The 26,617-nt window shown below is 38.9% G+C and overlaps 1 protein-coding gene and 1 long non-coding RNA gene across 2 annotated transcripts in view; one reads left to right on the top strand and one right to left on the bottom strand.

Moving 5' to 3' along the window:
• Positions 1-1,657: 1,657 nt before the first annotated feature.
• Positions 1,658-11,439, bottom strand: LOC110207013 (uncharacterized). Its single transcript, XR_002324051.2, has 4 exons — positions 11,060-11,439; positions 9,686-9,744; positions 8,395-8,439; positions 1,658-6,462 (listed from the first exon to the last, which is right to left on the bottom strand). It is a non-coding gene; the product is annotated as an uncharacterized LOC110207013 (long non-coding RNA).
• Positions 9,985-26,617, top strand: part of SLC26A4 (solute carrier family 26 member 4) — a 61,152-nt gene continuing 44,519 nt past the window's right edge. Inside the window, exons 1-6 of the mRNA XM_020984589.2 lie at positions 9,985-10,160; positions 10,789-10,947; positions 12,467-12,606; positions 15,470-15,580; positions 19,538-19,722; positions 21,173-21,337. Coding sequence (XP_020840248.1) covers positions 10,793-10,947; positions 12,467-12,606; positions 15,470-15,580; positions 19,538-19,722; positions 21,173-21,337 — 756 coding nt within the window. The 5' untranslated portion in view covers positions 9,985-10,160; positions 10,789-10,792. The remainder of the gene's footprint in view (positions 10,161-10,788; positions 10,948-12,466; positions 12,607-15,469; positions 15,581-19,537; positions 19,723-21,172; positions 21,338-26,617) is intronic.

Below are 26,617 nucleotides of genomic sequence, written 5' to 3'. Positions count from 1 at the left end.
AAGGTTTTTCAACTATTCCTCTTGGTAAATAAGTAACGCTGTACTAATCGTGTCAAGCTCTGGAACATTGAAAGTCTCCTCATTACAATCCATAGTCATTCAAAAGAGATTACCTAGTGAAAGTCAGTCAACAACCATTTATTAAGCTCTTACCATGTGTTAAGTGTGTTAAGGGCTTGGAATTCATTTAGACCTTCCCATCAAGATTTCCTTCCCCAGGAAACTCATCCCTAAAAAATCTCTTTCACATCTCATCAGTACCCTCTGTCTCTCTGATTGGACCCTTGGTCTGGAGGGCAGGCTATAAACTCCAGAGCTTCTATTTAAAGAGTGAGCTCAGTACAGTCTTCTCCCCATTTCCCACCACCTACACTGTTTGTGGACTTCTTTGGAATTCACCAATATATGTTCCTCCACTCCTTTTCAGCTTCCTTTTGTGTGTTGTTTTCCCCCTATTAGATCATAAGTTCCTTGAGAGCAGGGACCATTTTTATTTTTACTTGTAGTTGTATCCTCAGCTATTAGCACAGTGCTTAGCACATAGTAGGTGTTTAATACGTGTTTATTGGATGACTGCTTGAGATACAATAAAGAAAAAGAAAGAAAAAATAAACAGTTTCGGTTCTCAAAGAGCTGACATCCTAATGTCAGTCAGTCAATGAACATATATTAAGCATCTGCTACCCCAGGTACCGTCACTGTGCTAAGCACTCAGGGTGCAAAAAAAAAAAAAAAGGCAAAAGACAGTTTGTGCCCTCCAAAGGAGCTCACAGTCTAAGGGGGGAAAGACAACAAATGAAAAAAGTGAAATGGGATTAAAGACCTGCAGCCATGTGTACTTGGTCCCTTCCTTAAATGGACAGTCTAGGAGGAGTTCTCCAATAACCACCCTCTTTCTTCTCCAATTAGAGGAAGAGTAGGGTCTCAGAGCCTGGGACATGCTGAGGAGGCATGAGGTTCAGAGTTGATGTTATCTTGTTACCTCATCTAATGATGAGGTCCTGGAAATCAGCAGGGTGGGAGATGATACATAAAAGGGGAGCTAAGAAATGTATGGAGAGGGAAATGCATGCAAGGGCATAGTGGGTGTCTAGGTCCAGAAGGATGGCTGGTCTGAGTCCTTCCCCAGACTGGAGGTTCTGGCAAGAACTCACCAATGGGAGAAAGAGGCTACAGGAGCAGAAGGAAGAGGTAGCATAAGGATCAGCTCAAGTCTGGAGAATGCACAAGTGATAAAAAGTCCACATGACTCAGACTATACTCTGTAGTTCTACGTACAGCCCACTGTTCATCAGTATGTATGACCTGGATAAGAGTAATCAAGGAACAAAAAGTTGTATATAGTGTGTTGTCGTTTGCCCTCGGTTCTTGAAGAAGACCACAACATCATGGAGGTGATGCCATGACATGCAGATGGATTGGATCTAAGTGAGGGAGGGCTGGGCAAAGTCACCACCCTCACTTTACACAGCACTAAGGTGACCTAGGGCTGATTCGTATTTAAGAAACAATGTAATGATTTCAGTGATCTAGAGTTCTCTGCTATAAAAGTCTCTCTTTGTCAGTGTAGTATTCTCCTTCAATGTGATATGTGAGGATAGTTAAATATATATTGGGAAATAATGGTACAGGAGTAAAAATGACAAATTCCAGAAAGTCAACAGTCAATAAGCATTTATTAAGCAGTTACTACATACCAGGCCCTGTGCTAGGCACTGGCTGATTTGTCCTTTATTCAGAAGTTTCACTGTATATATATATCATCAATGCTTAGTTCAAAAAAAAATGGGGATCAGAAGGCTTTCAACATGGTGAGCACTAGTTAATACTATAAACAATTAAACTGGTTGTATTTTAACAAACAGGAAAGTGATATGAAAGTCATTCCCTCCTGCCTATTTCTTCATCAGCTACCATGCTGTCTGGACCAGAAATCAAGTACTGGAGGATTTTATCCTCTCATGCCTGGAATTCCTGCCCTAGAACCCAACTGTCTTATTGGGATTTGCCTCAGTTTCTCACTATATCTGTGCCTGGGCTCCAGTCATACTTCATTTCACTCCCTGGCCTTTTCTTCACCTACTAATGCTTATATCAATAAAATAGAAAAAGAGCATATCAACAAACTGGGCATGCAGCCAAAAAAGCTAGAAAAAGAACAAATTTGAAATCTTCAATTACACACCAAAATGGAAATTCTGAAAATCAAAGGAAAGATTAATAAAATTGAAAATAAGAAAACCATTGAACTAATAACTAAAACTAGGAGCTGATTCTGTGAAAAACAGACAAACAAGTAAAATAGATGAACCATTGGTTAATTTGATTTAAAAGAAAGAAAGAAGAAAACTGAATTATCAGTATCAAAATATTAAAACAGTGGACTTACCACAATGAAGATGAAAATAAAGCAATTATTAGGAGCTACTTTGCCAAATTACATACCAATAAATCTGACAATCTAAGTGAGATGGATGAATATTTGCAAAAATATAAATTGACCAAAGTAATGAAAGAGGAAATAAAATATTAAAATAATCCTATCTTAGAAAAAGAAATTGAATAAGCCATCAATAAGCTCCTTTAAAAAATCCCCAGAACCAGATGGATTCACAAGTGATTTCTATCAAACATTTTAAGAACAATAAATTCCAATACTATAAAAACTATCTGGAAAAAAATAGACAAGAATTTTCTTTTTTGACTAAATTCTTTTTTTGACACAGTTATGGTGCTGATACCTATTTCCCTAATGAATATTGATGCAAACATTTTAAATGAAATACTAGCAAAGAGATTATAACAATATATCACAAGGATCACGTATTATGACCAGATGAGATTTATGGCAGGAATTCAGAGTTGGTTCAATATTAGGAAAACTATCAACAAAATTGACCATATCAATAATAAAACCAACAGAAATCATATGATTATCTCAATGGATACAGAAAAAGCTTTTGACAAAATGCAACACTCATTACTATTAAAATGCTAAAAAGCATAAGAATAAATGGAGCTTTCTTTAAAATGTAAGTATTATCTATCTAAAATCATCAGCAAGCATTATCTGTGATAAGGATAAGCTAGAAGCCTTCCCAACGAGATCAGAGGTGAAGCCAGGATGCCCATTATCACCATTATTATTCAATATCATACTAGAATTGCTAACTATCACAATAACAGAAGAAAAAGGATAAAGGAATTAGAATAGGCAATGAGGAAACAAAACTATCATTCTTTGCAGATGATATGACAGTGTACTTGGAGAATCCTAGAGAATCAACTAAAAAAATAGTTGAAATAATTAACAACTTTAGCAAAGTTGCAGGATGTGAAATAAACTCACAGAGATCATCAGCATTTCTATATATTACCAACAAAGTCCAGCACCAAGAGATAGAAAGAGAAATTCAATTTAAAATAATTATAGATGATATAAAATATTTGGGAGTCTACCTGCTAAGACAAACCCAGGAATATATGAACGCAATTACAAAACACTTTTCATACAAACAAAGTCAGATCTAAACAATTGGAAAAATATTAATTGCTCATGGGCAGGCCAAAACAAGATAATAAAAATGACGAGTCTATCTAAATTAATTTACTTATCCAGTGACACACCAATCAAATTATCAACAATTATTTCATAGAGCTAGAAAAAAATAATTTAAAAAATTCATCTAGAAGAACAAGAAGTCAAGAACATCAAGGGAATCAATGAAAAAAAAATGTGAAGGAAGGTGGCCTAACTGTACTAGATCTCAAATTGGTTTTTTTTTTAACTTTTTTTATTAATTTATTTTGAATTATCAACAATCACTTCCATAAGTTTTGGAGTTTTAAATTTTTCTCCCCCTTCCTCCCCTCCCCCCCAAGACGGCGCACAATCTGACGTAGGCTATACATATATATATTCCCATTAAACATATTTTCACATTAGTGATGTTGTAAGAATTAGAACCAATAGGAAGGAACCACCAGAGGAAACAAAACACAACAGAAGAAAAAAAATAGCAAATAGTATGCTTCGATCTGCATTCAAACTCCATAGTACTTTCTTCTTTGTGGATAGCATTTTCCATCATGAGGCCTTTGGAGATGTCTTAGATCCTTGTATTGCTGAGAAGGGTTCAGTTTATCAATACTAGTCATCGTACAATGTGGCTGTTATTGTGTACAACATTCTCCTGGTTCTGCTCACTTCATTCAGCAACAGTCCATGCAAGAGTTTCCAGGTTTTTCTGAAGTCTGCCTGTTCATCATTTCTTATAGCACAATAGCATTCCATTACATTCATATACCACAACTTGCTCAGCCATTCCCCAATTGATGGACATCCTCTCAATTTCCAATTCTTTGCCACCACAAAAAGAGCTGCTTTAAATATTTTTGTACATGTGGGTCTTTTCCCCATTTGTATGATCTCTTTGGGATATAGCCCTAGAAGTGCTATTGCTGGGTCAAAGGGTGGGCATAGTTCCAAAATGGTTGGATCATTTCACAACTCCACCAACAATGTACTAGTGTTCCACTTTTCCCACATCTTCTCCAACATTTATCATTTTCCTGTTTTGTCATGTTGGCCAATCTGATAGGTGTGATGTGGTACCTCAGAATTGTTTTGGTTTGCATTTCTCTAATCAATAGCAATTTGGAGCATTTTTTTCCTTATGACTAAAGATGGCTTCAATTTCTTCATCTGAGAACTGCCTTTTACCATTTATGAATTGTATCAAACTGTTTTTACAAAGCAGTAATCATCAAAACAATCTAGTACTAGCTAAGAAAGAGTGGTGGATCAGTGGCATAGATTAGGTGCACAATACACAGTAGTAAATGAGCATAGTAATCTAGTGTTTGATAAACCCAAAGATCCAAGCTTTGGGACAAGAATTCACTATTTGAAAAAATTCCTGGGAAAACTAGAAAGCAGTCTGGCAGAAACTAGGCACAGACCAACATCTCACCCCATATACCAAGATAAGATCAATGTGGATACACGATTTAGACATAAATGGTGATACCATAAGCAAATTAGGGCAACTTAGAAAATTTTTTTTCTCAGATCTATGGATAAGTGAAGAGTTTATGACTAAGCAAGAGATAGAAGGATCACAGGAAGTAAAATGAATACTTTGGATTACACAAAATTAAAAAGGTTTTTGCATAAACAAAATCAATGTAGCCAAAATTATAAGAAAAGAAGGAACCAGGGAGAAAAGAATTTACTTCAAGTTTCTCTGATAAAGGTCTCATTTCTCAAATAGATAGGGAACTGAGACAAATTTATAAAAATAAGAACCATTAAATGGTCAAAGGATATGAACAGGCAGTTTTCAGAAGAAAAAATCAAAGCTAGCTATAGTCATATGAAAAAATGCTCTAAGTCACTAATGATTAGAGAAATTCATATTAAAGTAACTCTGAAGTGCCTTCTCATACCAAAAGTTTGGCTAACAAGAAAGAAAAGGAAAATGACATGTTCAAGGGGATGTGGAAAAATAGGTACCCTAATGCATTGTTGGTGGAGTTGAGAACTGATCCAACCTTTCTGAAGAACAATTTTGAACTATGCCCAAAGGGCTATAAAACTGTGCATACTCTGACCCAGCAATACCACTACTAGGTCTGTACCCCAAAGAGATTAAAGAAAAAGGAAAAGATCCTATATGTACAAGCATATTTATAGCAGTTCTTTCTGTGATAGCAAAGAATTCGAAATTGAGAGGATGCTCATCAATCATCTGTGGTATATGATTGTGATGGAAAACTACTGTGCTATAAGAAATGACAAGCAGGATGGTTTCAGAAAAACTTATAAAGATTTACATGAACTGGTACAAAGTGAAGTGAGAAGAACCAGGAGAACATTGCATACAATAACAGCAATGCTGTAGTGATCATCAATTGTGAAAGACTTAGCTACCCTAATCAATACATGATCCAAGACAATTCCAAAGGCACCCAGCTGCCTCCTATCATGGCTCTCTAGGGGGCTGGATTTAGAATCAACCCCAAATTCTGCATCTGACATTTTGTGACCCAAGACAAATCACTTACCCTGATTGTGCCTTGTGCACTCCTTAGTTGTCTACTAAATCATAGGGGTGTATGGAGTGTTCAGGGAGGACTAGTACCTCTAAACCAGGTTGAGGGTAACCAATAGGCCTCAACCCCATCAGTGAGGTAGGGGAATGTCTACTCCAAGCGTATGAAGACTTCCTTCCTGGCGGCAGCTGAAGCAGGCACTGTGGATCCATTAGAGCTTAATCGGACATGGAAGGTACCAAGGTCATCCACCGCATCCCGAACTATTGTCAGTCATCCTGACTTCTGTCTGGCCATTGGACTTCAATGAGTGGAAGAAAGAGTGAGGCTGGTGACTTTGTGCAACTCTACATCCCTTAAATCCAATTCGTGAACGAGTCAAGATATCATTCCTTGATGCCATTGGTCCTATTTGAAAATGAAGGACAAACAACAACTAAGTCATAGCTTGTGACTATTGGTGGAAGGAATTCCTTATGCTGATAAAACCACGGATCCTTTAAGTTATTGAGTTGCCCATTTATAATGCCATAAAATTCCTTCCAGGCATATTGAGATTTACTCCATACTATGTCAAGTTGAAACTTTGTAGTGAAGGCTTGAATCCGCAAATAAGTGCAATTTTCAAACGTTTCCTATAATTCACAAATGGCTAGTCTTAAGTCAGGAAAATATACAGTACCTACTATGAGTGTGCACTCAGTCTTATGTGACTATTGTTGTCTGTCCTAGGACTATATACTTAGGCAAAAATATAAAGCTATTAGTCACTTAGGTGTATATATGCTATGATGACATGTGTGCTAATGCCTTCTCTAAGGTTATCTTTTATATGTTTTGTATTTATTTTTATATAACTGTATATGAACATGTTACTTCTTCCATTGAAGTGTAAACTTCTTGAGGGCAGGTACTATTTTTCTTTGTCTTTTTACCACCAAGGTTTTAGCACAGTGTCTGGCACATAGTAAGCATTTAATAATTATTTGTTGTTTATAATATATTTGTTGTTTATAATAATATAATGTAATAATGTGACATATATACCTTTTTACTTAGTTCACATTGCCTTTTATTAGTCAATATACATTTTAAGGGGGCCATCTCCAGTCATCCTGATCTATATCTTGCCACTGAACCCAGGTGGCTCCGGAGAAGAAAGTAAGACTGATGACCTTGCACAGCCCTCTCTCATTGCAATACAATTCACTTGCAAGTCATGGCATCCTCTTCCTGATGTCATGGTCCTCTTTGAGAACAAAGGACAAACAACAAATTGTGAGTAGTCCAAGCTTCCCCACTGGGGACTCAGCTCACTCCTTCCTTCCTTCCCTCCTTCCTTCCTTCCTTCCTTCCTTCCTTCCTTCCTTCCTTCCTTCCTTCCTTCCTTCCTTCCTTCCTTCCTTCCCTTCTCTCTCTTCCCCTCCCCTTCCCTTCTCCTTCCTCTCCCTCTGTTCACATGGGATACCATGCCCTTACCTGAAGGTGCTCTGCCCAAAGGAATGTAAACTTTGATGACTGAAACCTAGCAAGGTATGTTGGGGTTTAATGGCTAGATTGCTTTCTTAAGAACATGCCTAGGGGCAGCTAGGTGGTGCAGTGGATAGAGCTCCAGCCCTGGAGTCAGGAAGACCTGAGTTCAAATATGACCTCAGACACTTGACACCAGGTCTGTGACCCAGGGCAAGTCACTTAACCCTGGTTACCTCATCAAAAAAAACCACCATAAAAACCCCAAAACCCATACCTTAAATGAATTCACTCTGGCTCTCATTGATTGGCCAACAATGGGTCCCAGCCCAAGCTTGTCATTGTTTGGGCCTGAAGGCTCAGAGTGAATGTAAATATAATTGTCTCTGTTTTGGCCAGAAACCCTGGGAGTCTTTCCCTCCCAAATTGATTTTTTTTTAATTAGGTAAAAGGGGCCATTCCTTGGCTCATTTCTTAATTAGCCTTAATCACCGAATGGGTTTGCCTTGGCCAAGGTGAGAACACAGAAAGACCTTAGCTTAAAAAGGCCAAGATCTCCTTCTGCATCCAGGACTATCTCCAGTCCTCTTGATCTATATCTTGCCACTGGACCCAGATGGCTCAGGAGGAGAGAGTGAGGTTGGAGACCTCATGGCATCATGGCATCATCTTCCTGATGTCGTGGTCCTCTTTAACAATGAAGGACAAATAACAACAATAACATACATACATTTTAAGGATGTGTGTGTGTGTGTGTGTGTGTGTGTATCATTATTGGTAGGAGAGAACACTATGGATTGGGACAATGTGGTAGAATGGAACAATCAACTTAAAGTCATAGGACTAAGTTTTTCTGACTTCTCTACTCACCTTTGTGTCTTAGGGCAAGTCACACTAGACTTCAATTTTCAATATCTATAAAATGAGAAAATTGGATTAGATCATCCCAAAGTCCCTTATAGTTCTAAGTTCTATTCACCTAATCTTTTTTAAAAATCACAAAAAAATTTCTGCCTGCAAAGCCTTATGAAAACATTCAAAACCTCATTCTCTGTCTCGGTTTGTCTCTCCTTGTCCCTTTTTGACTGTCTCTGTCTTTATCTCTTTCTCTCTGTAACTTTTTTCCCAAGTGAATGAAAACTATTTTGAGGCCTCAACTGACTTAATAAGAATCTTATTTTTATTGGTATCTTTTGTTTTGATATTACTTTCCTTTCTGAATGCCTTACCCCTTACCCATCGAGCCATTACTTCTTACAAAGATTTCAAAAGAGAGAGAGAAAAAGCACTGAACAGACTTTTGTCTTCCAGGTCCTTTTATATAATTAGGACAAGTCTTAAATTTCTTCCCTAGAAATTGTCCTGTATCATGTAGTGTGAAAGCTGACCTGAAGGATCACCATTTATCAAGCACTGCAGACCATACACTTTCATAATTTTTATAGACAGCATATACAGAATATTTATTATACCATGGTAATGTTGAGTTCAGATACCAAACCAAAGTATTCCTTCATCTAACTCATGAAACAGCAGGTGGTGCTAAGATACAGGATTTTCCAGACCTAAAGACAAAATCCCATTCTAATAAGGATGTTCCTACCCACTTCCCTCCTTCCTTTACCTTCCTACCTCCTGATTCCTATCTCCCACATGTGTTCTAGTGTATTCTATTTGACCCTGTGTTAGGGCAGTATTCAATGTGCTTTCTCCTTTTCTTTTCATAATTGTGCATTTGAATAGAAATACATAGATGAATGTAAAGATATGAAGATAATCAGAGAATTTAGGAAAGAGTGAACACCAGAGAAAAGTTTCTTTTTATATTTTATATACATATGTGGAGAGAGAGAGAGAGAGAGAGAGAGAGAGAGAGAGAGAGAGAGAGAGAGAGAGAGAGAGAACCAAGCTGTGACTAATTTCCTCTTTTTCAATGACTAAGTGCTCTTTGAGGCACAGCTCTGAGTTATCTGATTCTGTGACTCAAATTCCAAAGAGAAAAAAATTTCACTTAGAATTTCTTTTTTGTCAACCAGCTTCATTTCTCCACTTAGTGCCTACCAGTTTACCTGGGTAAGAGAGTCCAGGAAAATATGGAACCTGGGAGAAAAGGCCTGTACTCTAGGTGGCCCTAACTTCTTGATTATTCTCTTAATCTTACCTAGCTCTGCCATCCCATGTCAAGTGTCCCCAGCATTTGGCAGGTTCCAAGCCCTGAGCCTGTAGGGGAGACTCGGAGTCACAACAGTTGAACAGCTGGAGGGGGGGAAATGGAGGGGCAGGATTTTTTTCCCCTTAGGCAGGTGAGTAGAAGCGGCCTTGGGTGAGGACTCCCTCTTTTTCTACCAAGATATCTGTTTCTGCATAAATAAACGTTCCACCCGCCTTCTGCATGCTATATAAAAGCACCCTAGGGGCCTATCCCCAGGCACATTCTGGGAGGGGCAGTCTAAGGAGCAAGTAAGATCTTTGGCTGTCCAGTAGAGAGCAGGGCTGCAGCAGCCTTCCCTTACAGTGGGTGGGTGAGAGGCAAAAGGTTGAAGAAGGGAGCTGAAGTAAAAGCATCACAGGCTTCGTTTGGTCAGGTGCCGGCCACTTTCTTCCTGAACAAGCTAACCTGGACTAAAGCCGCTGAGGTAGGAGGAGAAACCAGGGCGGGGGAGCAGGTGGGAGTAGCTCTGCTTTGGGAAGTAGGGTGCCACCAGGGCGAGCACCGATTTTCTGGAGGCTGACCTCTTTGTACGCTAACAGATTTCAAGGTCAGTCTCTTTCCAGGGCTGCACTATGTTCTACTTGGGGGTTGAGTTCGTGGTTCCATCTTTGCTTAGTGGGAATGAGTAGGACGGTAACTTGAGTGTCGTCCTCTCCCAACTACTCCCCTTCTTACCTCTTCCCTCACCCCCGTACTCCTTGCCGCCTAGTTGACTTAGAAATTTCAGAACCCGGACAGCGCCTCATTTGTCCAGAATTCTGAAGGGGACCCGCGCAAAACTATCCCTAGCTCTCTTGGGGAGCGAGAGACTTAGCCTGCCAGAGCTCTGAGCCCTAGATTCTGTCCCAGTTCCCTCAGGCCATCCCATTTGGGGGATGATGCCACCGGGAGAGGGGAAGTAGGGGGAAGAAGCTCTGGCTCTCTGGGGTCGGCCGCTGAGGACAGCGGCTAGTCAGGTTCTAAAACGGCAGTAATGGATGATCACTTTTCCTGGTCACGTTCCTCTCCTACTTTTTCTCCCTTACTTCCCACCTCCCTGTGTCCTCTCCCAGGGACATGGCATCTCCTCGCAGGATGGACCCGGAGCTGCCGCAGTACACAAATTATGTGGTTTCGCGGCCTGTCTACAACGAGCCCTCCTTCCTGGAGCAGCACGAGCGGCAGCTGCGTGAGCGCCAGACAGTCCGCGAGAAACTGGTCAAATGCTGCAGGTAGCGGGGCTGGCCCCACTATCACGGGGTGGGAGTGCCGCGCCCGTGCCTGGGTGGGGAGAGGGACCTCTGAGCCCAGGTCGTTGGATGATGTGTGCTAGGGAAGCCTCACCTGGGTGGGAACGCAGCGAGCCTTTTCTCTGCCTTCCCTGGGGAAAACCGGCTGGTCTTTGGTCTTCCAGATACAGGTCTCCGATTCGCACGCCGTCCAAAGTTAGCTTCGTGGCCGCAGGCTGAGTCTTTTGTTCTCAGTGCTAATTTTCATTCCGCGTTCCATACCCTAGCTGTTTCGGAAAATCGAACCTCAGGGACTTTGTACTGTCACACCTTTCCGGATTCCCCTCTCCATCTGCCCCCTTTACCCCGCTCTCCCGTCCTCTCTCTCTCTCTCCTCAGCACCCATCTCTTGCTGTTTCCCACCACCTGGCTTTTCCCTTAAACAATGGTGTCTTCTTTACCCTGGTTTCCATACCTTTCTGATGACCTGGCAAACGTGGGAGGGGAGGTGGATGTTGAGGGTTTTTAAGAGAAATCCAGCCCGAGGGAGGGGAGTCACTAGGATAGTCACCTGACTGGGAGTCCTTGTGCCACTGACTGAGTATGCTAAATTACTAGTTCCAGTAGGTCATACTCTATATCTACATTTCAGAATTTAGGATCGAAATAATACTATATAATTAGAAAGTGGTCCCAAAATCACAGGAAGGGATTTGAGACTGAGGCTCTCCAATCAAAACCGGAAACTCCAATCAATGAATTAAATCTAAACATGCAATCCTCAACCCAGTGGCATAAACAGGGAAATTTGAACTATTGCCAGATTTTAAAGAAAAGGAATGTTGCAAGGGACAATTACATGGAAGTCACTTAGCTATTTATCAAGTTTGGAATCCTGTAAAAACTGGCACAAAGGGAGTGGTATGCCAAGATATACAAATCATGTTTACTTAAAGGAAAAAAGCAGGCACCTGGGTTAGAAATGTCAAAACTAATTTCCGATTAGTGAGACCACAATGTATTGGGACTTTTTTTTTTTAGAGCATTAAACGGGGGGCTGGGAGTGAGCTACCGTCAGAGCACTGGCTTTGGAGTGTCTCAGCCCTATTCAAATCCTGGCCAGGTCACTTATCAACCATGTGAATCTGGGCAAGTTATCTAAGGTCTGCAGGCCTCAGTTTTCTCAACTGTAAAATAAAGGGGCAGGACTGGATGACTTACAGAGTCCTTCCAGTTCTAAATTCATGATCTCATAAAAGGATACTCGCACATGTGTTTTCTACTACTATATACTCTTGAACTAGATGCTCTCTCAGTTCTAACACTAAGTGAGTCTATGATTCCATGACTGATGTAGTTCTTGGCAAATGCACGATAAAAACTTCAGTGATCAAAGTGAAGATGTACTTTTAATTGTTAAAACATTTTTTCATAGAGTTCAGATTATTACTCCTTCCCCTAATGGGTGGACTGTTTTTACTCAGAATTAGATTAGAAACCTAATTTTCTTGCTTTTTGGTAGTTGTTCCAGAAGGAGAGCCATTCGGATGCTGAAGTCTCTTTTACCCATCTTGGAGTGGCTACCCAAATACCAAGTAAAAGAATGGCTACTTAGTGACACTATTTCTGGTGTTAGCACCGGGCTTGTAGCCACTTTACAAGGTAAGATTGCCTTTTTAATGTTTACACTTAGCCTCCCAGAGCTTCACACAATCACTGTAATTCCATATCCGAAGTTTAGGAGATAGAGAGAGAGAGAGAGAGAGAGAGAGAGAGAGAGAGAGAGAGAGAGAGAGAGAGAGAGAGAGAGAGAGAGAGAAGCCTTTCTATCCATCCCAGCTGTTATACACTGCTGCACAGTCTACTAGGTAAACATGTAAAGAGCAAAGTTTTCAAAGCACAGGATACATTATTTGAGGCTCACAGCTGACCTGTGAAGTATAACCATTAACTCCATTTTACAAATGAGGAATCAGAGACTGGGGAAGTTAAGTGATATACTTGAAGTTACACAACTAGTAAGTAATAGAGATGGTATTTCAACCTACTTTTCAGTCCAACCCTATTGCATTATACCAAATTGCCTCAGAATTTCCCACTGACTTTCTTCCCCACCTCCCACCCCCATCTATAGCACTTTACTTCCAATCAAGCTGTTTCTGAAGAGTGAATTTCTATAAAAGCTAACATTATTATCCACACTGACTTTCATTATAAATTTAAAGATGAAGTCCCACAGAAGGGAAAAAAAATTTCTATTTGATGGGGAAAGACTTGAGTTATTATTTTAGTGAGGTGGAGGATAAAGATCCTTTGATTCCATGCATGAATACATGCACACACAAAGTTCTCACTTTCTCCATTTTGAAGATGTCTAATAGAGCTAAGTTTGCAATATCATCTTTTATCCCCAGAATTACTACAAGAAAAGTACTTTGGAAACCTCAAAAATAGAGGTTCCATATAAATGGAAATTGTCATTACTGTTTTACTATATCCTAAAAATTCTATAAAGTTTGAGGTCATATAACAACATATAACAACAACAATAAAACATTTCATTCTTGGACCAGTTCTTCAATTAAAATTTATCTAAATCAAATCTACTGAGAATGAAGATCACTGCAAAATGTCAGAATAGCAGTGTTACCTGAAAAGAACATTGTTTTCCAGAGCTACTTTCCTATTCCACATGCTTTGGGGTACTGAGTACTCCTTATTATGAATGATTTAAAGAAAATTTCCATGCCATTTGATGTCATGGATTGCTAGATTTTTCTCCCTCACTTGCCAAGTGGGATTAGGGAATTAAGCTAGAACAAAATTTGACTGGCCCAACCAATAAACATTTAACCAAAAGATTAAATACATAAAGAGGTGCTCCAGATTCTGTCCTGAGGCTGTGTGATGCATAGTCCCTCCAGGCACATGCTTGGGAGTATGAACTGACCTGCGGAAGACGTAAAGACTGTGCAAGGATCCATAGTGTTCTTAAGATCATAGGGCTTGTGGCATTTAAGCTAGAGTGCTCTGTTCTTTGAGGCACATTTTTAACTCCTGTCACCTCTATAAGGAGTTATCCTTACAGGCTGTTGTCATGTTCAATTGGATTTTTTTCCCTTTTTGCCTAGAGATAAAGTTTATTTTTATCTTCCTAGGAAGGGGAAGGGAATTGTGTAACAGTAATTGGGCTCATAAAAGAGGACTGAGCTTAGCCACAAGTTTATCCTCATGCAAAATTGGTTAGACCATTTGAATTGAGTTAACTAAACTCTTTGAAGAATTGATTTAACTTGTTTAACTGCTTTAGCAGTTGCATGACTAAATTGCTTATTGATTTAGTCAATCATTTGAATAGGTGGCATATTTAAATGCAGCCCTTGTTTCAGCCAGGTTGAATTATTTTTAGTAATACAGCTGATAGAGAGCTGTTCATAGAGCTGAAAGAAGTGGGTTTAGATCCTACCTTTGACAGAGGCTCTGGAGTCAAAGCAACCTGGGTTCAAACCTCTGATGATTATGGTTTATGACCTGTAGAACCTCTCTGAGCCTAGTTACCCCAATCTTCAGAAAGAAGAGGGTTGGCCCAAGTAGCCTCTAAGTTCCCTTCTGGCTCTAGATCTAGGATCTTAGGAGCCCATGTACTAGCTGTGTGACTATGACCAATTATTTAACTTCTCAGTGTCCTAGGCCACTAAGATTTTAAGTTACAGAAGAGTTGCCAGTCTGTACCAGTGGAAGGAATTTCCATGCAAGGAGTTTACCATCAGTGAAATCACAGGTCTGGACCATATATCCAACACACCCACAAAATTTTATGTAGAATAAGCAGCTTAAGTTGATTTATTGAGACTTAGGAGAAGGGGCTGCTCATCAATTGAGGAATGACTGAAACAGTTATGGTATATAATAGTGATGGAATCTATTGTGCTATAAGACATGAGCATCAGGATGATTTCAGAAGAACCTGGAAAGATTTATATGAACTGATGCAAAGTGAAGTGAGCAGAACCAGTAGAACATTGTATACAGTAACAGTAATACTGTACGATGATTTACTGTGAATGATTTAACTATTCTCAGCAATACAGTGATCCAAGACAATTCTGAAGGAATTGATGAAAAATACTTTCCATCTCTAGAGAAATAACTGAATGGAGTCTGAGTACAGATCAAAGCACACTTTAAAAGAAACACTTCATTTTTCTTGGGTCTTTTTTGCTTGTTTGTGTTTTCTTTTGCAACATGACTAATAGGGGAATATGTTTTGCATGACTGCACATGTATCACCTATATCAAACTTTTTTTGCTTTCTCAATGAAGGGAGAGGGGAAGGAGGGAGGGAACAAACTTGGAACTCAAAATTTTAAGAAATGAGTATAAAAAAATTTTACGTGTAATTGGAAAAATAAAATATTAAAAGAGACCCAGAAGAGTGATTATTTGTAGAAAGCACTTTTTCAATATAGAAGATATAACACCAATTTTAGGTTTGTAAGTTGAACTGTTTTGGATGTACTTTTAGGTATGGCATATGCTCTGCTGGCTGCAGTTCCTGTCGGATATGGCCTTTACTCTGCTTTCTTTCCGATCTTGACATATTTTATCTTTGGAACATCAAGACATATCTCAGTTGGTAATTATGAATATATCTCTACATATGCTAGTTCAGCACGGACAATTAAAAACACATTGGAGAATACCTAAGTCAGACTTCTGGGGATTTTCTTTCGCTTTTTCAGTTGACTTGGGGTTTTAGTGACAGTCAAGTTGGTTATTTGTGTGTTGTTTTTATTTATGGGATATGCTGGGAATTGTTAGTTTTGGAAATGTAGCTCCCTTGTTGAAAGAAGTAATAGAACTTCCTACTTTAATAGAAAATAATTAAGAAGTGGGAAAATTGAGGAAAAAATGGAAACTATAGCATATTCTAGTAGTACTTTGGGGAGAAAAGATCATCCTTCATAAAACTGACACTTTATTTAGAAAGTGTGTAAGATCTTAAATCTTGTACAAAAGCTAAGCTGAAAAGAGGAAAACCTTATAATGACTTTGAATTCATTGTTTCACTGGATTAACTTAGAATTCACTGATTCAACAAATATTTATTATTAAGTGCAGAGTACTATGATAGGCACTAGGGGAATTAGAAAATTTCAACAAGACATTGCTTTCAAAACTGAGGAGTATGAAACAAAAACACAGTGAAATCTAAAATGCACAGTATTACATAAATGCACTAGCATTTTGAAGCCAAGTGCTATGTGAGTACCAAGGGAAAAAAGTTATTACTCACTGTGGAATCAGGGAAATCTTCATGGAAGAGATAGTATTTGAGTGAGGCCTCTTCTGGTTCAGTAGGAGTTGTGGGAGAAGGGCTGGTTCACAACACCCCACCCCCACCAACCTGAGCCTCCAGCCCTGAGGCTCAGAGTTTGGTTGGTTTGCTCAACTGGCCCCTATAGCCGCCTGGGGCACAAGTCAAGCCGCCATTTATTGGAGTACTTGTATATTTCTTAACCTTTTAACATATATAAACTGTGCTACCATTTTTTAATTAAGTTCATACCTTTTTTATGCATCACTGATGAAATTTTTGAATGTTGTCCTCTTAACCCCATTTTCCCCATAAATTTTTTATGGGGAACTGCCTGTAGAGCCGAAAAAGTTTGGGTGGTACTAGATTGTCAGGCCCACAAAATTGTTTAGATCTTTGAATGCCAGGTAAAGCAGATGATAAGGAACCACTGAAGATTTTTGAGCAGAGAAGTGAAATGACTACATCTATTCATAAGAAAGATTATTCTGGCTGCAATATGAAGGATAAATTAGAGGGAATTAAGGCTGGAAGTGGGGAAAACCTGGCTGCAGGTTATTACAGTGATCCAGGAGGAACTCATGAAGACCTGAAGTAGGTTGTTACAGTGTAAACAGAGAGAAGTGGTCAGATGTGAGAAATGAGGAGTGGAAGCACTTGTTCAGCACCTATCACAGTACTTGACACAGGGTAGGCACTTCATAAAAAAGCTTATTAATCGATTGGTTGGTTGATAATTGATTAGATATTAGAAGAGTCTAAGATAACCAGAGGGCTACAACCTAAGGAGATGAGATAAACAGCAGCACAACCAAAAAGAAAAGTGAAGTCAGAAAGAAAAGTAGTTTTAGTGCAAAGGAAAAACAATACACTTAAATTTAGTACATGTTAATTTTGAGGTGATGCAGCCCATCCTCCAGCTGGAGATCTTTTATAAGCACCCAGAGATATGGTTCTGGAGTTCAGAGGTGAGATCAGGACTGGAGACAGAGATGTTGCCACCACCAGCAAATAATTGGTAGCCAAAAGAGATTGCCAAGGGAGATTGTAGAGAAAGAGAGAAGTGAAGAGGACTGAGAATAGAGTTTGAAGGAACACTCAGTTTAAAGATAATTTTTCCCAATTAGAATGTAAATTCCTTGATTGGAGGAACTGTTTTGCTTTTCTATTTGTATTCCCTAGTGTGTAGTGCAATGTTTAGCACATAGGAAGTGCTCAATAAATGCTCATCCTTTCATAGTTTTGAGCTGGAAGAGACCTCAGAACATTAGGAAGAATATCTTTAGAATATGCCATTTCAGCATATGCCTCTTCTTTCCCATGAGAAGGGGTATCAAAGTTTTGCCAAAACAATTTTTTTTTTAAACAGCCACTGGGGTTAAGTGACCTGCTCAGGGTCACACAGCTAGTATCAAGTGTCTGAGGTTGGATTTGAACTCAGGTCCTCCTAACTCCAAGGCTGGAACTCTATCCACTGCACCACCCAGCTGCCCCCAAAACAATTTTTAAAGCTAGGTTTAGCTCTCTTCTTTGCTGTAACTCAAAATAGGGTTCCTTCCTTCTTGCCCTAAATGTTTAATTTTCTTTTGAAAGAATATCTAGTAAATAAAATGTTAAAGCTGATCTTCAGCAATGCTACTCAGGCTCCTGCTAGCTCGTTATACATCATCATCTGAATAATTCTTTGGCATTCCAAATTCAGCTCATCGCAAACTAAACGCATCAACTTTCCCACTTTTCACTATTGAGTTTCTTGCTTCTATTAATGGCACCACCATTCTTCCCAGTCAGTAGTAAAAACTAGTAAAACTCTTGGAATTACCCTTAACTCTGCCCTCCATTCCCTTCCTCATTCCCTGCCCTCTATCTAAGTTGTCAAGTCTTTTCATTTTTTAATATCACTTGCACCACCCTACACCTGGCCTTTTGTTGTCTGAACTTCTTTAACATTCTCTTACCTGCTTTTCATCTGATATTCTGTTAGATTGTGAGCTCCTTGAGGGCAGGAACTGTCTTTTGCCTCTTTTTGTATCTCTAGTGCTTAGCACAGTGCCTGGCACATAGTAAGCACCTGATAAATGTTGATTGATTTTTCCCATCTCCAATCTCTTCTTTGGTAGTTCTGCCTACTTAATCTTCCTGAAGTATTGGTCTAACCATGCCACTTCCTAAGTCAAATCCCTTCAATTGTCTAGCAGATAGAGTCCAAACTTTTGAACCTTGAAGAATTATATGTTTAGAGCTAGGGCTCAGAGACCATCTAGGCCAACCCCTTCATTTTACAGATGAGAAAATGGGGGCCCAGAAAATGTGATTTGCCTAAAGCTATATTGCTGAGATTTGAACCCTAGGTCCTCTGATAGTATCAGACATGTGGCTTTTTAAAATCTTATTTCCTTTTAGCCAAATTGGACTTTTTGCTATTCCCTAAATATACTTCATAATTTTCTATCTCCATGCCTTCGCACATATCTTCCTTCTGCCTTGGACTGCTGCAGATTTGGAAAGTACTTTTCAATTAGTGCAGAGTAGACATGAACTGGGGCAGGTAGATGGCACAGTGGCTAGAAGACCAGGCCTGGAGTCAGAAGACCCATCGCTGTGAGTTCAAATCTGGCCTCAGACATTTTACTAGCTGTATGACCCTGGGCAAGTGACCAAACCCTCTTTGTCTCAGTTTCCTCATCTGTAAAAAGAGCAAGAGAAGGAAGTGGCAAAGCACTCCAGTGTATTTGCCAAGAAAACCCCAAATGGGATTGTGAAGAGGACACAATTCAACAATAAGAATAACAAAAAGATGAACTGCATTTTTTCAGACAAAGAATTCAATAGGCAAGAGACTGGCTGGGGAAAAGAAAGCTGTGGGTTCATTTGCCTTAAGTCTCTTTCTTGTCCTGGACTTTTAGATTAAAAGCTTACTTCCATGGTAAAAAACAAACAAAAACAAACTACAATCTCCTCTCATTGTTCATTATCTTGTTTTGAACCCTGAAAAACTGAACATGACATTGGGTTAATTCATCCCCAGACAGATCAAAACACAGAATAAAATGAGAAATGGGCTCACACAGGATGGAAATAAGCATATTGTGGAACAAAATGAAAGTAAGATCAATATGTGTGACCTGAGGAATTGGGATTTTGACTTTTTTGGCTGAATGAATAAAAATTTTTTTCTTAACTAAGGTGCTGGTTATTGGCATATTGCTGACAATAATGTATAGACATTTGTAATTCTTAATTGACTAATGACAAATTAATTCCTGTAATTTCCAGGACCCTTTCCTGTGGTCAGTTTGATGGTGGGATCTGTTGTTCTAAGCATGGCCCCTGATGAACAGTTTATCTTGCCTAGCACCAATGACACACTCGACAACATTACCAGAATAGACTCTGGTGCCAGAGATGCAGAGAGAGTGTTAATTGCCAGCACCCTCACTGTTTTAGTAGGCATTATACAGGTAACGTATCTCTGAGGCAAATACACATTTAAGTCATGATTTCTTCACTAACTAACAATACTGGAGAGTCACTAAGGTATAGTGAATGGAGGAAGGGCTGTTCTTAGAGTCAGAAAGATCTGGACTTAAATTCTCCCTCATAGGGCAGCTAGGTGGCACAGTGGATCGAGCTATGGCCTTAGAATGAGGAGGGCCTGAGTTCAAATCCGACGTCAGACACTTGACACTTCCTAACTGTGTGACCCTTTGCAAGTCACTTAACCTGGAATGCCTCACCAAAAAGCAAATTAAATAAAAAATTCTCTCTCATCCTAGCTATGTCCCTCTGGGCACAAACTCTTTGGGTTTGAGTAACCTTTCAGTTATATTTTGAGCAGTTCTTTAAGAATTTAAATTACAGATGAGTTGCCAATCACCATTGGTGGAGGGGATTTCTACACCACGCTAATGAAATCACAGGTCCAGAACAAAAATGCCATTTGGTTTTGTAGAAGCATTTTTGCGTTTGAAGTAGTATGGACTGTCATCAAATCATCATAGCTTCTTATTGGACTTGGGTTTGAATCCCACCTCTGACCCTTACTGGAAATGTGACCAAGGGCTTGTCACTCAGTCCCCAGTTCAAGATTTCTCTCTGATACATACTATTATGTTTGTACCATAGCTGGCCTGTCACTTCTCTCTAAGCCTCAATTTCCTTATCTGTAAAATGGGGGTAATATCTGTAAGTATTGCCTGATAGGGTTATTGTAAGGATAAAATGATATTGTATGCAAACTTTAAGGGCTAGACAGGATATCTAATCTATTTAATCTATTAAATTTAATGGAGGTACTTAAGCTATTATAGCTTTGCAGTAAGATTTAACATCACCTTGCAGTAAGACTTTTGGAATACTCTCCATAAATGTCAGTTATTTTTACTACTAGTAGTATAACTAAGTCATTTAACCTTCCTGAGTCTCAGTTTCTCTGTCTGTAAAATGAGGAGAATAATACCTGAAATATCTCTTTCACAAAGTTGTGAGATAACTGATGTATCTTTAAAGACCTATATCAACTCAATTCAAGTATTTATTGAGTGCTTAGTGTGTGCCAGGCACTGTCCTAGGTGCTGAGGAAACAAGGACAAAATTATTGCCAGATATGAGACTGTAGCACAGCATGGTAAAAGGACTGCTAAGTGGCCCTGGAGTCCCAAAAGACCCGGTTTTGAATCCTGTCTCTTAAACTTATTAGCTGTGCAACCATGGGAGAACCACTGAATCTCTCTGATTGTCCCCATTTTATAGCATCTCCAGGGTTGTTGGAAGGATAAAATAAGATAGTATGTGGAAAGAACTTTGTAAATGCAAGCAGCACTATGCAAATATCAGCTAGAGGCAAAATAGTAGCATTTTTCATTCATTCCAAGCAAACCATTTGTTTTTCTTTCTTTCTTCTTGAATTAGTTGGTATTAGGAGCTTTGCAGATTGGATTCGTTGTTCGATATCTCGCAGACCCATTAGTTGGAGGATTCACAACAGCCGCTGCCTTTCAAGTATTTGTCTCACAGCTGAAAATTGTCCTCAATGTTTCAACCAAAAATTATAGTGGTGTCCTCTCAATAATATATGTGAGTATTTTTGCTTTTTTTTTTTTTTGATCCTGCCAGTGCTGATCTCAGGTAGTATCTATTCTTTCTCTTGCTATCAATATATTCAGAAGTATTCAGTATAAGACAGGTGGCACAGTAGTTAAAAGACCTAATTTTGAATCCTGCCTTCAGATACTAGCTGCATGATGTTGGGAAATCCCTTAACCCTTCTCAGCCTTAGTTTTCCCATCTGTTAAATGGGGTTAATTATTGTACCTCCTTCATAGGATTATTGTGAGAATCGAATGGGAAAACACTTGCAAAATGCTTAGCAAACTCTAAAGCACTATATGAATTAATACCACTTGCTCAGCACTGTCGTAAAGGAAGGATTGGATGGAGTGGGAGAGAGTAGAAAGAAGACCTGTAAGGAGTCTAATGCAAACAATCCTGGAAGTGGTAATGAGGGTCTGAACTAGGGCAGGTTGTGGGAATAGAGAGAAGGCAATAGAGGTGAAAGATGTGGAGATGGGGAAATAGGACTTGATAACTGAGAGCTTATGAGGTTATGAGAGGTGATGGGGAGGAAAGAATCTGAGATAACCCTCAAATCCTGAACATGGAAGATCTGGTAAATGGCTGAGTTATAGACAGAAATGGCATAGTCAGAAGGAGCAACAGCTGATGGTTGTTGTTTTCCTTGCTTCTTTTCCTACCAAATCCCTTATTCTTTCTGTGCCTACTTGGTGCATTGCTTCAATAGATTGGTGACCTCATCAATTCTGTGTTCCCCTCCCCCCACCCCAGTTAGTCGAGATCACAACCCTCATGCCCTTTCATCCATGGAGACTCTTCGCCTATAATCCTGAAATCCTCTCAATGTATTGACATCTTCCTTGAAATCTCTTTAACATGAAAAGGTCACCTATGCAGTGGATATATGCTGTCTCATGATCATCACTGACTTTTGTTACATGACTGGCCCAACTCCATTTCCAGTCACACATGGAATTCTTTCACATAATTGATCAACTATAATACAGATGATTGACCATAATTACAGTCTAGTTATGCCCAATGTGCATCTATCCATTGTCCTTCATGTGGCAAAAAGACTAGTTTCATATATATATATATATATATATATATAATATATATGCTATTATACATACACACACACATACACACACACACACATATTTATATACAATTCAGTGCGAAATAGCATTACCCACAGATTGTTATTGTTAAAAAGAATGGATTTGTCTTTCATTAGGAAGCTTGGGTACTTGAAAACACTTGCAATTTCCTGAATTCAATCCATCTACATACCTTCTACACTGACTAATTCTGGCTTACTCCTTTATTCTTCCAACCCCTCAGTTATCTCACTGTCATATTCTTCAGGTCAGCTTGTCTCTATACCTAAGTCTCCTGGGTTCTAAACCCAGGATGTTGCCCTGTTTTTTGAACTTAGGAGGAGGCCCTTCACTGATCTCTGTCCTACCTGGCTATCCAGGAATGGAACTCCTTAACAATCTAATGATCTTATGTCTACAGATCCATTGGCAAATAGAGATATTTTGTCTCCAGGAACAGCATTTCAAGCAAGGCATGACTACAGATCCATTTTGGATAAAGAGATGGGTACTGAAACAAGAAAAGTGAAAAGACTGAGCCGACAATGGATAGATTTACGATGTAGGCTTAGTGGTCTATGTAAGCTAGTTGAAAGCAACAGCATAGAAAATAAATGTGATGGGCAAACAGCAATGTTTGGGCACCCATTGATTCTACTCTTATTTTGACATGTATATACTTGTTTCCTTTCCACACAAGCCTGTTTTTCACTTTATCTGGTGTCCTTATTTTCTTGAGATGAATTAACCTGACTACTTGTTCTAAATTTTAGTAGTTAAAACTACTGAAGGCCAGAAGGAGGCTGTTGTAGAAATCTATAAAATAGTTAAGACTAGACAGCAGATGTAGGAAAGGCGATTAGGGTTGGATAGAATCATAGAAACTAGCAAAAGGAAACAGTAGGAAGGGGAAGGGTGGTGTAGCAAAGCTTTGAGCAGTGAAAGGCCAGTGAAATGACAACAAAACAAAACTATAATCTCATTAATAAGTTAAGTTTTAAGGGAGCCCTTTTGTGGTCCCCATTATTCTTAGAGTTCTAGGAGAGCCTCCTCAGGGCCTGGCCAAGTTGTATGGAGGTATTTGAGCTATTCCAGTTTAATACTGAATAAGGTGTGTTCTTTTGATGTGAATCAGGAGGCCTAGAAGCCCTTTCATAATAGTCCTATGAGTTAGGTAACTTTGGAGAATAGGACTTTACTTCTGGTGTTATCAGTCATGATCATTCACAACAGAATCCTTCAACAAATTCAAAGGAGCAGCTGTCTCCTTAAGGGAAAACTGAAAGATTGTTGTAAGATATTTCCTCCAGGAATGTGGCTAATTTTATCTCTCTCTCTCTCTCTCTCTCTCTCTCTCTCCTCTCTCTCTCTCTCTCTCCCTCCCTGTGTTTTTCTCTTTCTTCTCTCTTTCTGTTTCTCTTTGCTCTCTCTCTTCTGTCTTTCCTCTCTCTCTTTTTCTATTTCTTTTTTTCTCTCTCTTACTTTCTTTCTCTGTTATTCTTTCCTCTCTCTTTTTCTCTTTCTTTGCTTTCTCTTTCTTTCCTCTCTCTCTCTCTTCCCCTCTTCCCTCTCTAATTGTGAGCTTTGTGTCCTGCAGTACTGACAGCTAAATATAATGAAGACAAAGAAATTGAAAAGGAAATATTAGACTTAAATGAGGGGGGAAATCTTTAAAAATAGAATTTTAAAAATACTGGAAAAACTAGAGGCAGGGAGGAAAAGGAAAAGTTAAAAAAGGCTTTTGCAAGACTTTCCTCACAGAATTTCCTAAGAGAAAGATAAAAAGATGATCTTGGCTACAATTCAAAATTATTGCCATGAATCTTGCTTATTTTGAAGGGCACCAGAACTGCAATTTCTTTAGCATAGGGCACTCTCAGTGAGGAAATGCTTTCTACCAATGAGAGAAGTACCTACTATGCAACTTAGGAGCCTTTGGGTCTTGTCTGGGGTACTGAAGGGTTAAGTGACATCCATAGTCATATGGCCAGTGAGAGCCCAGGTGTTGTCTGACTCCAAAGCTGGCTCTTAATCCACTGTGCCACATGGCTGTTCTTTATCCCGCTCATGTAAATAAAGTCCAAAGTCTCTTTTTTAAAGTTACAGTTTTATTTTTAGTTATCAAGGACTTTTTCTTTCTCTTATTTCCCCCTTTCCCTAGTGGTGACAAAGAAAAGAAAAAGAACTACAAAAAAACTCCCCCAAAACCCAAAACAAACAAAAAAACAACCAAATTACAAAACCCAGATCAAGCAAAACAAATTCTCACATTGACCTTATGTATATATGTTGTATATTATCCTATTACTTCTCTGTCATGAGATGGGCAGCATTCTTCATCATGAAGATGATGAAGCCATGCTTCTGAAACCATGCTTGAACGTTGTGTGATAGAGTTCTTAAGTTTTTCAGAAATATTATTTATTACAATATATGTTAAAATGTACATTGTTCTCTTGGTTCTGTTCATTTCACTCTATGTGAGTTCATACAAATCCTCTCAGGTTTCTCTGAAACCATCTTTTTTTTTCTTTTTTACAGCACAATAGTATTCCATTACATTTATATACCACAATTTGTTCAGCCATTCTCCAGTAGATGGACATCGCCTTAGTTTCCAGTTCTTTTCTATGACAAAGAACTGCTTTACATATTTTCGTACAGTTGTGTTCTTTACTTCTTTCCTTGGTCTCTTTAGGATGTAAGCCTATTAGTGTAATTTCTGGAACAAAGGAACTTCTAGAGGTTAGTATCTTTTCCAGTGTAGTTCCACATTGCTTTCTAGAACCGTTAAACCAATTTTCAGCTCTACCAACAGTGTTTCAGCATTCCTATTTTCCCATAGCTCCTCCAAAATTTGTCATTTTTCCCCTTTGCATGAGGTGGAACCTTAAAGTAGCTTTAATTTGTATTTCTCTAATACATTACTGATTTGGAACATATTTTCATATATATGACTATAGATAGTTTGTATTTCTTCCCTTGAAATATGCTTGTCCATAACCTTTAACCACTTATTATTTAGGGAATGGCTTTTATTCTTATAAATTTGAATCAGTTTTTTAATACATTTTAGAAAATCTTATCCAAGAAGCCTACTGAAAATAACATTTTCCCATGTAACTCTTTCCCTTCTAATCTTAACTGCATTGTATTTATATATGTAAAACTACTTAAATTTTATGTAACCAATATTGTCAACTTAATATTTTATGATAATCTTCCTTTCTTCTTGGTGAGGCAATTGGAGTTAAGTGACTTGCCCAGGGTCACACAGCTAGTAAGTGTCAAATGTCTGGTCTGAGACCAGATTTGAACTCAGGTCCCCCTGACTCCAGGGATGGTGCTCTATCCACTATACCACCCAGCTGCCCCCTTTCTTTCATTATTGATCTGAAAGGTAATGTCTTCCTTGCTCCTCTAATTTGTTTATAATATGACTATTTATATCTAGGTTATGTGTCTGTTTGGAGCTTACCATGGTAAATGGTATGAGGTGCTGGTCTAAACCTAATTTCTGCCAGACTATTGTTCATTTTTCCCAGCAACTTCTGTCAAATGGTGTGTCCTTAGCGTAGTATCTAGATTTTTTTTAAAAACAGTAAGCTTTCCCCAGCAGTTACTTGTCATCCAGATTGAAAGTAAGGAGCTTCAGCAGGTAAGGAGATCCTGTGAAATTTATCCTTTGGTGGCTACTTCTAGATTCTCACTGCTAAGGGGAAAAGGCAAGAAAATGAATATTTCGGGATTAATCTGTATTTGTATGTATATGGATTCTGATACTTATACAGCTTTATCAAGCTGATTTCTTTTGACAGTGAAATATAAGCCAGTAAAAGCCAGAAAAGAACTATTTTAGGGCTGATCTTGCTTTGTGTCATATACAATGCAACTGTGGAAAAGCTTAACTTCAAGCAGGTATTAGTATGAGAATAATACTGGTTGAAGTCAGAGGACCTGTTTTAGACATTCATCTCTGCCACTTAGGACCTATGGGCATAGTTACTTAACCTCATTTATAAAATGAGGGGTTGGACTAGACTTGTTATAAGATTCCTTCTGACTCTAGATCAATGATTCTACACTGTAGACATGGATTTAGGATGTATTAACAATTAATTCATGGAGTAGCTAGGTGGCACAGTGGATAGAGCATCAGCCCTGGAGTCAGGAGGACCTG

The sequence above is a fragment of the Phascolarctos cinereus genome, unplaced genomic scaffold (genome assembly GCF_003287225.1).
Source record: "Phascolarctos cinereus isolate Bilbo 61053 unplaced genomic scaffold, phaCin_HiC Scaffold_1;HRSCAF=81, whole genome shotgun sequence".
NCBI classification, from domain to species: Eukaryota; Metazoa; Chordata; class Mammalia; order Diprotodontia; family Phascolarctidae; genus Phascolarctos; species Phascolarctos cinereus.
Note: the sequence above shows the minus strand (reverse complement) of the source record. Positions and strands in the feature narration are given on the sequence as shown.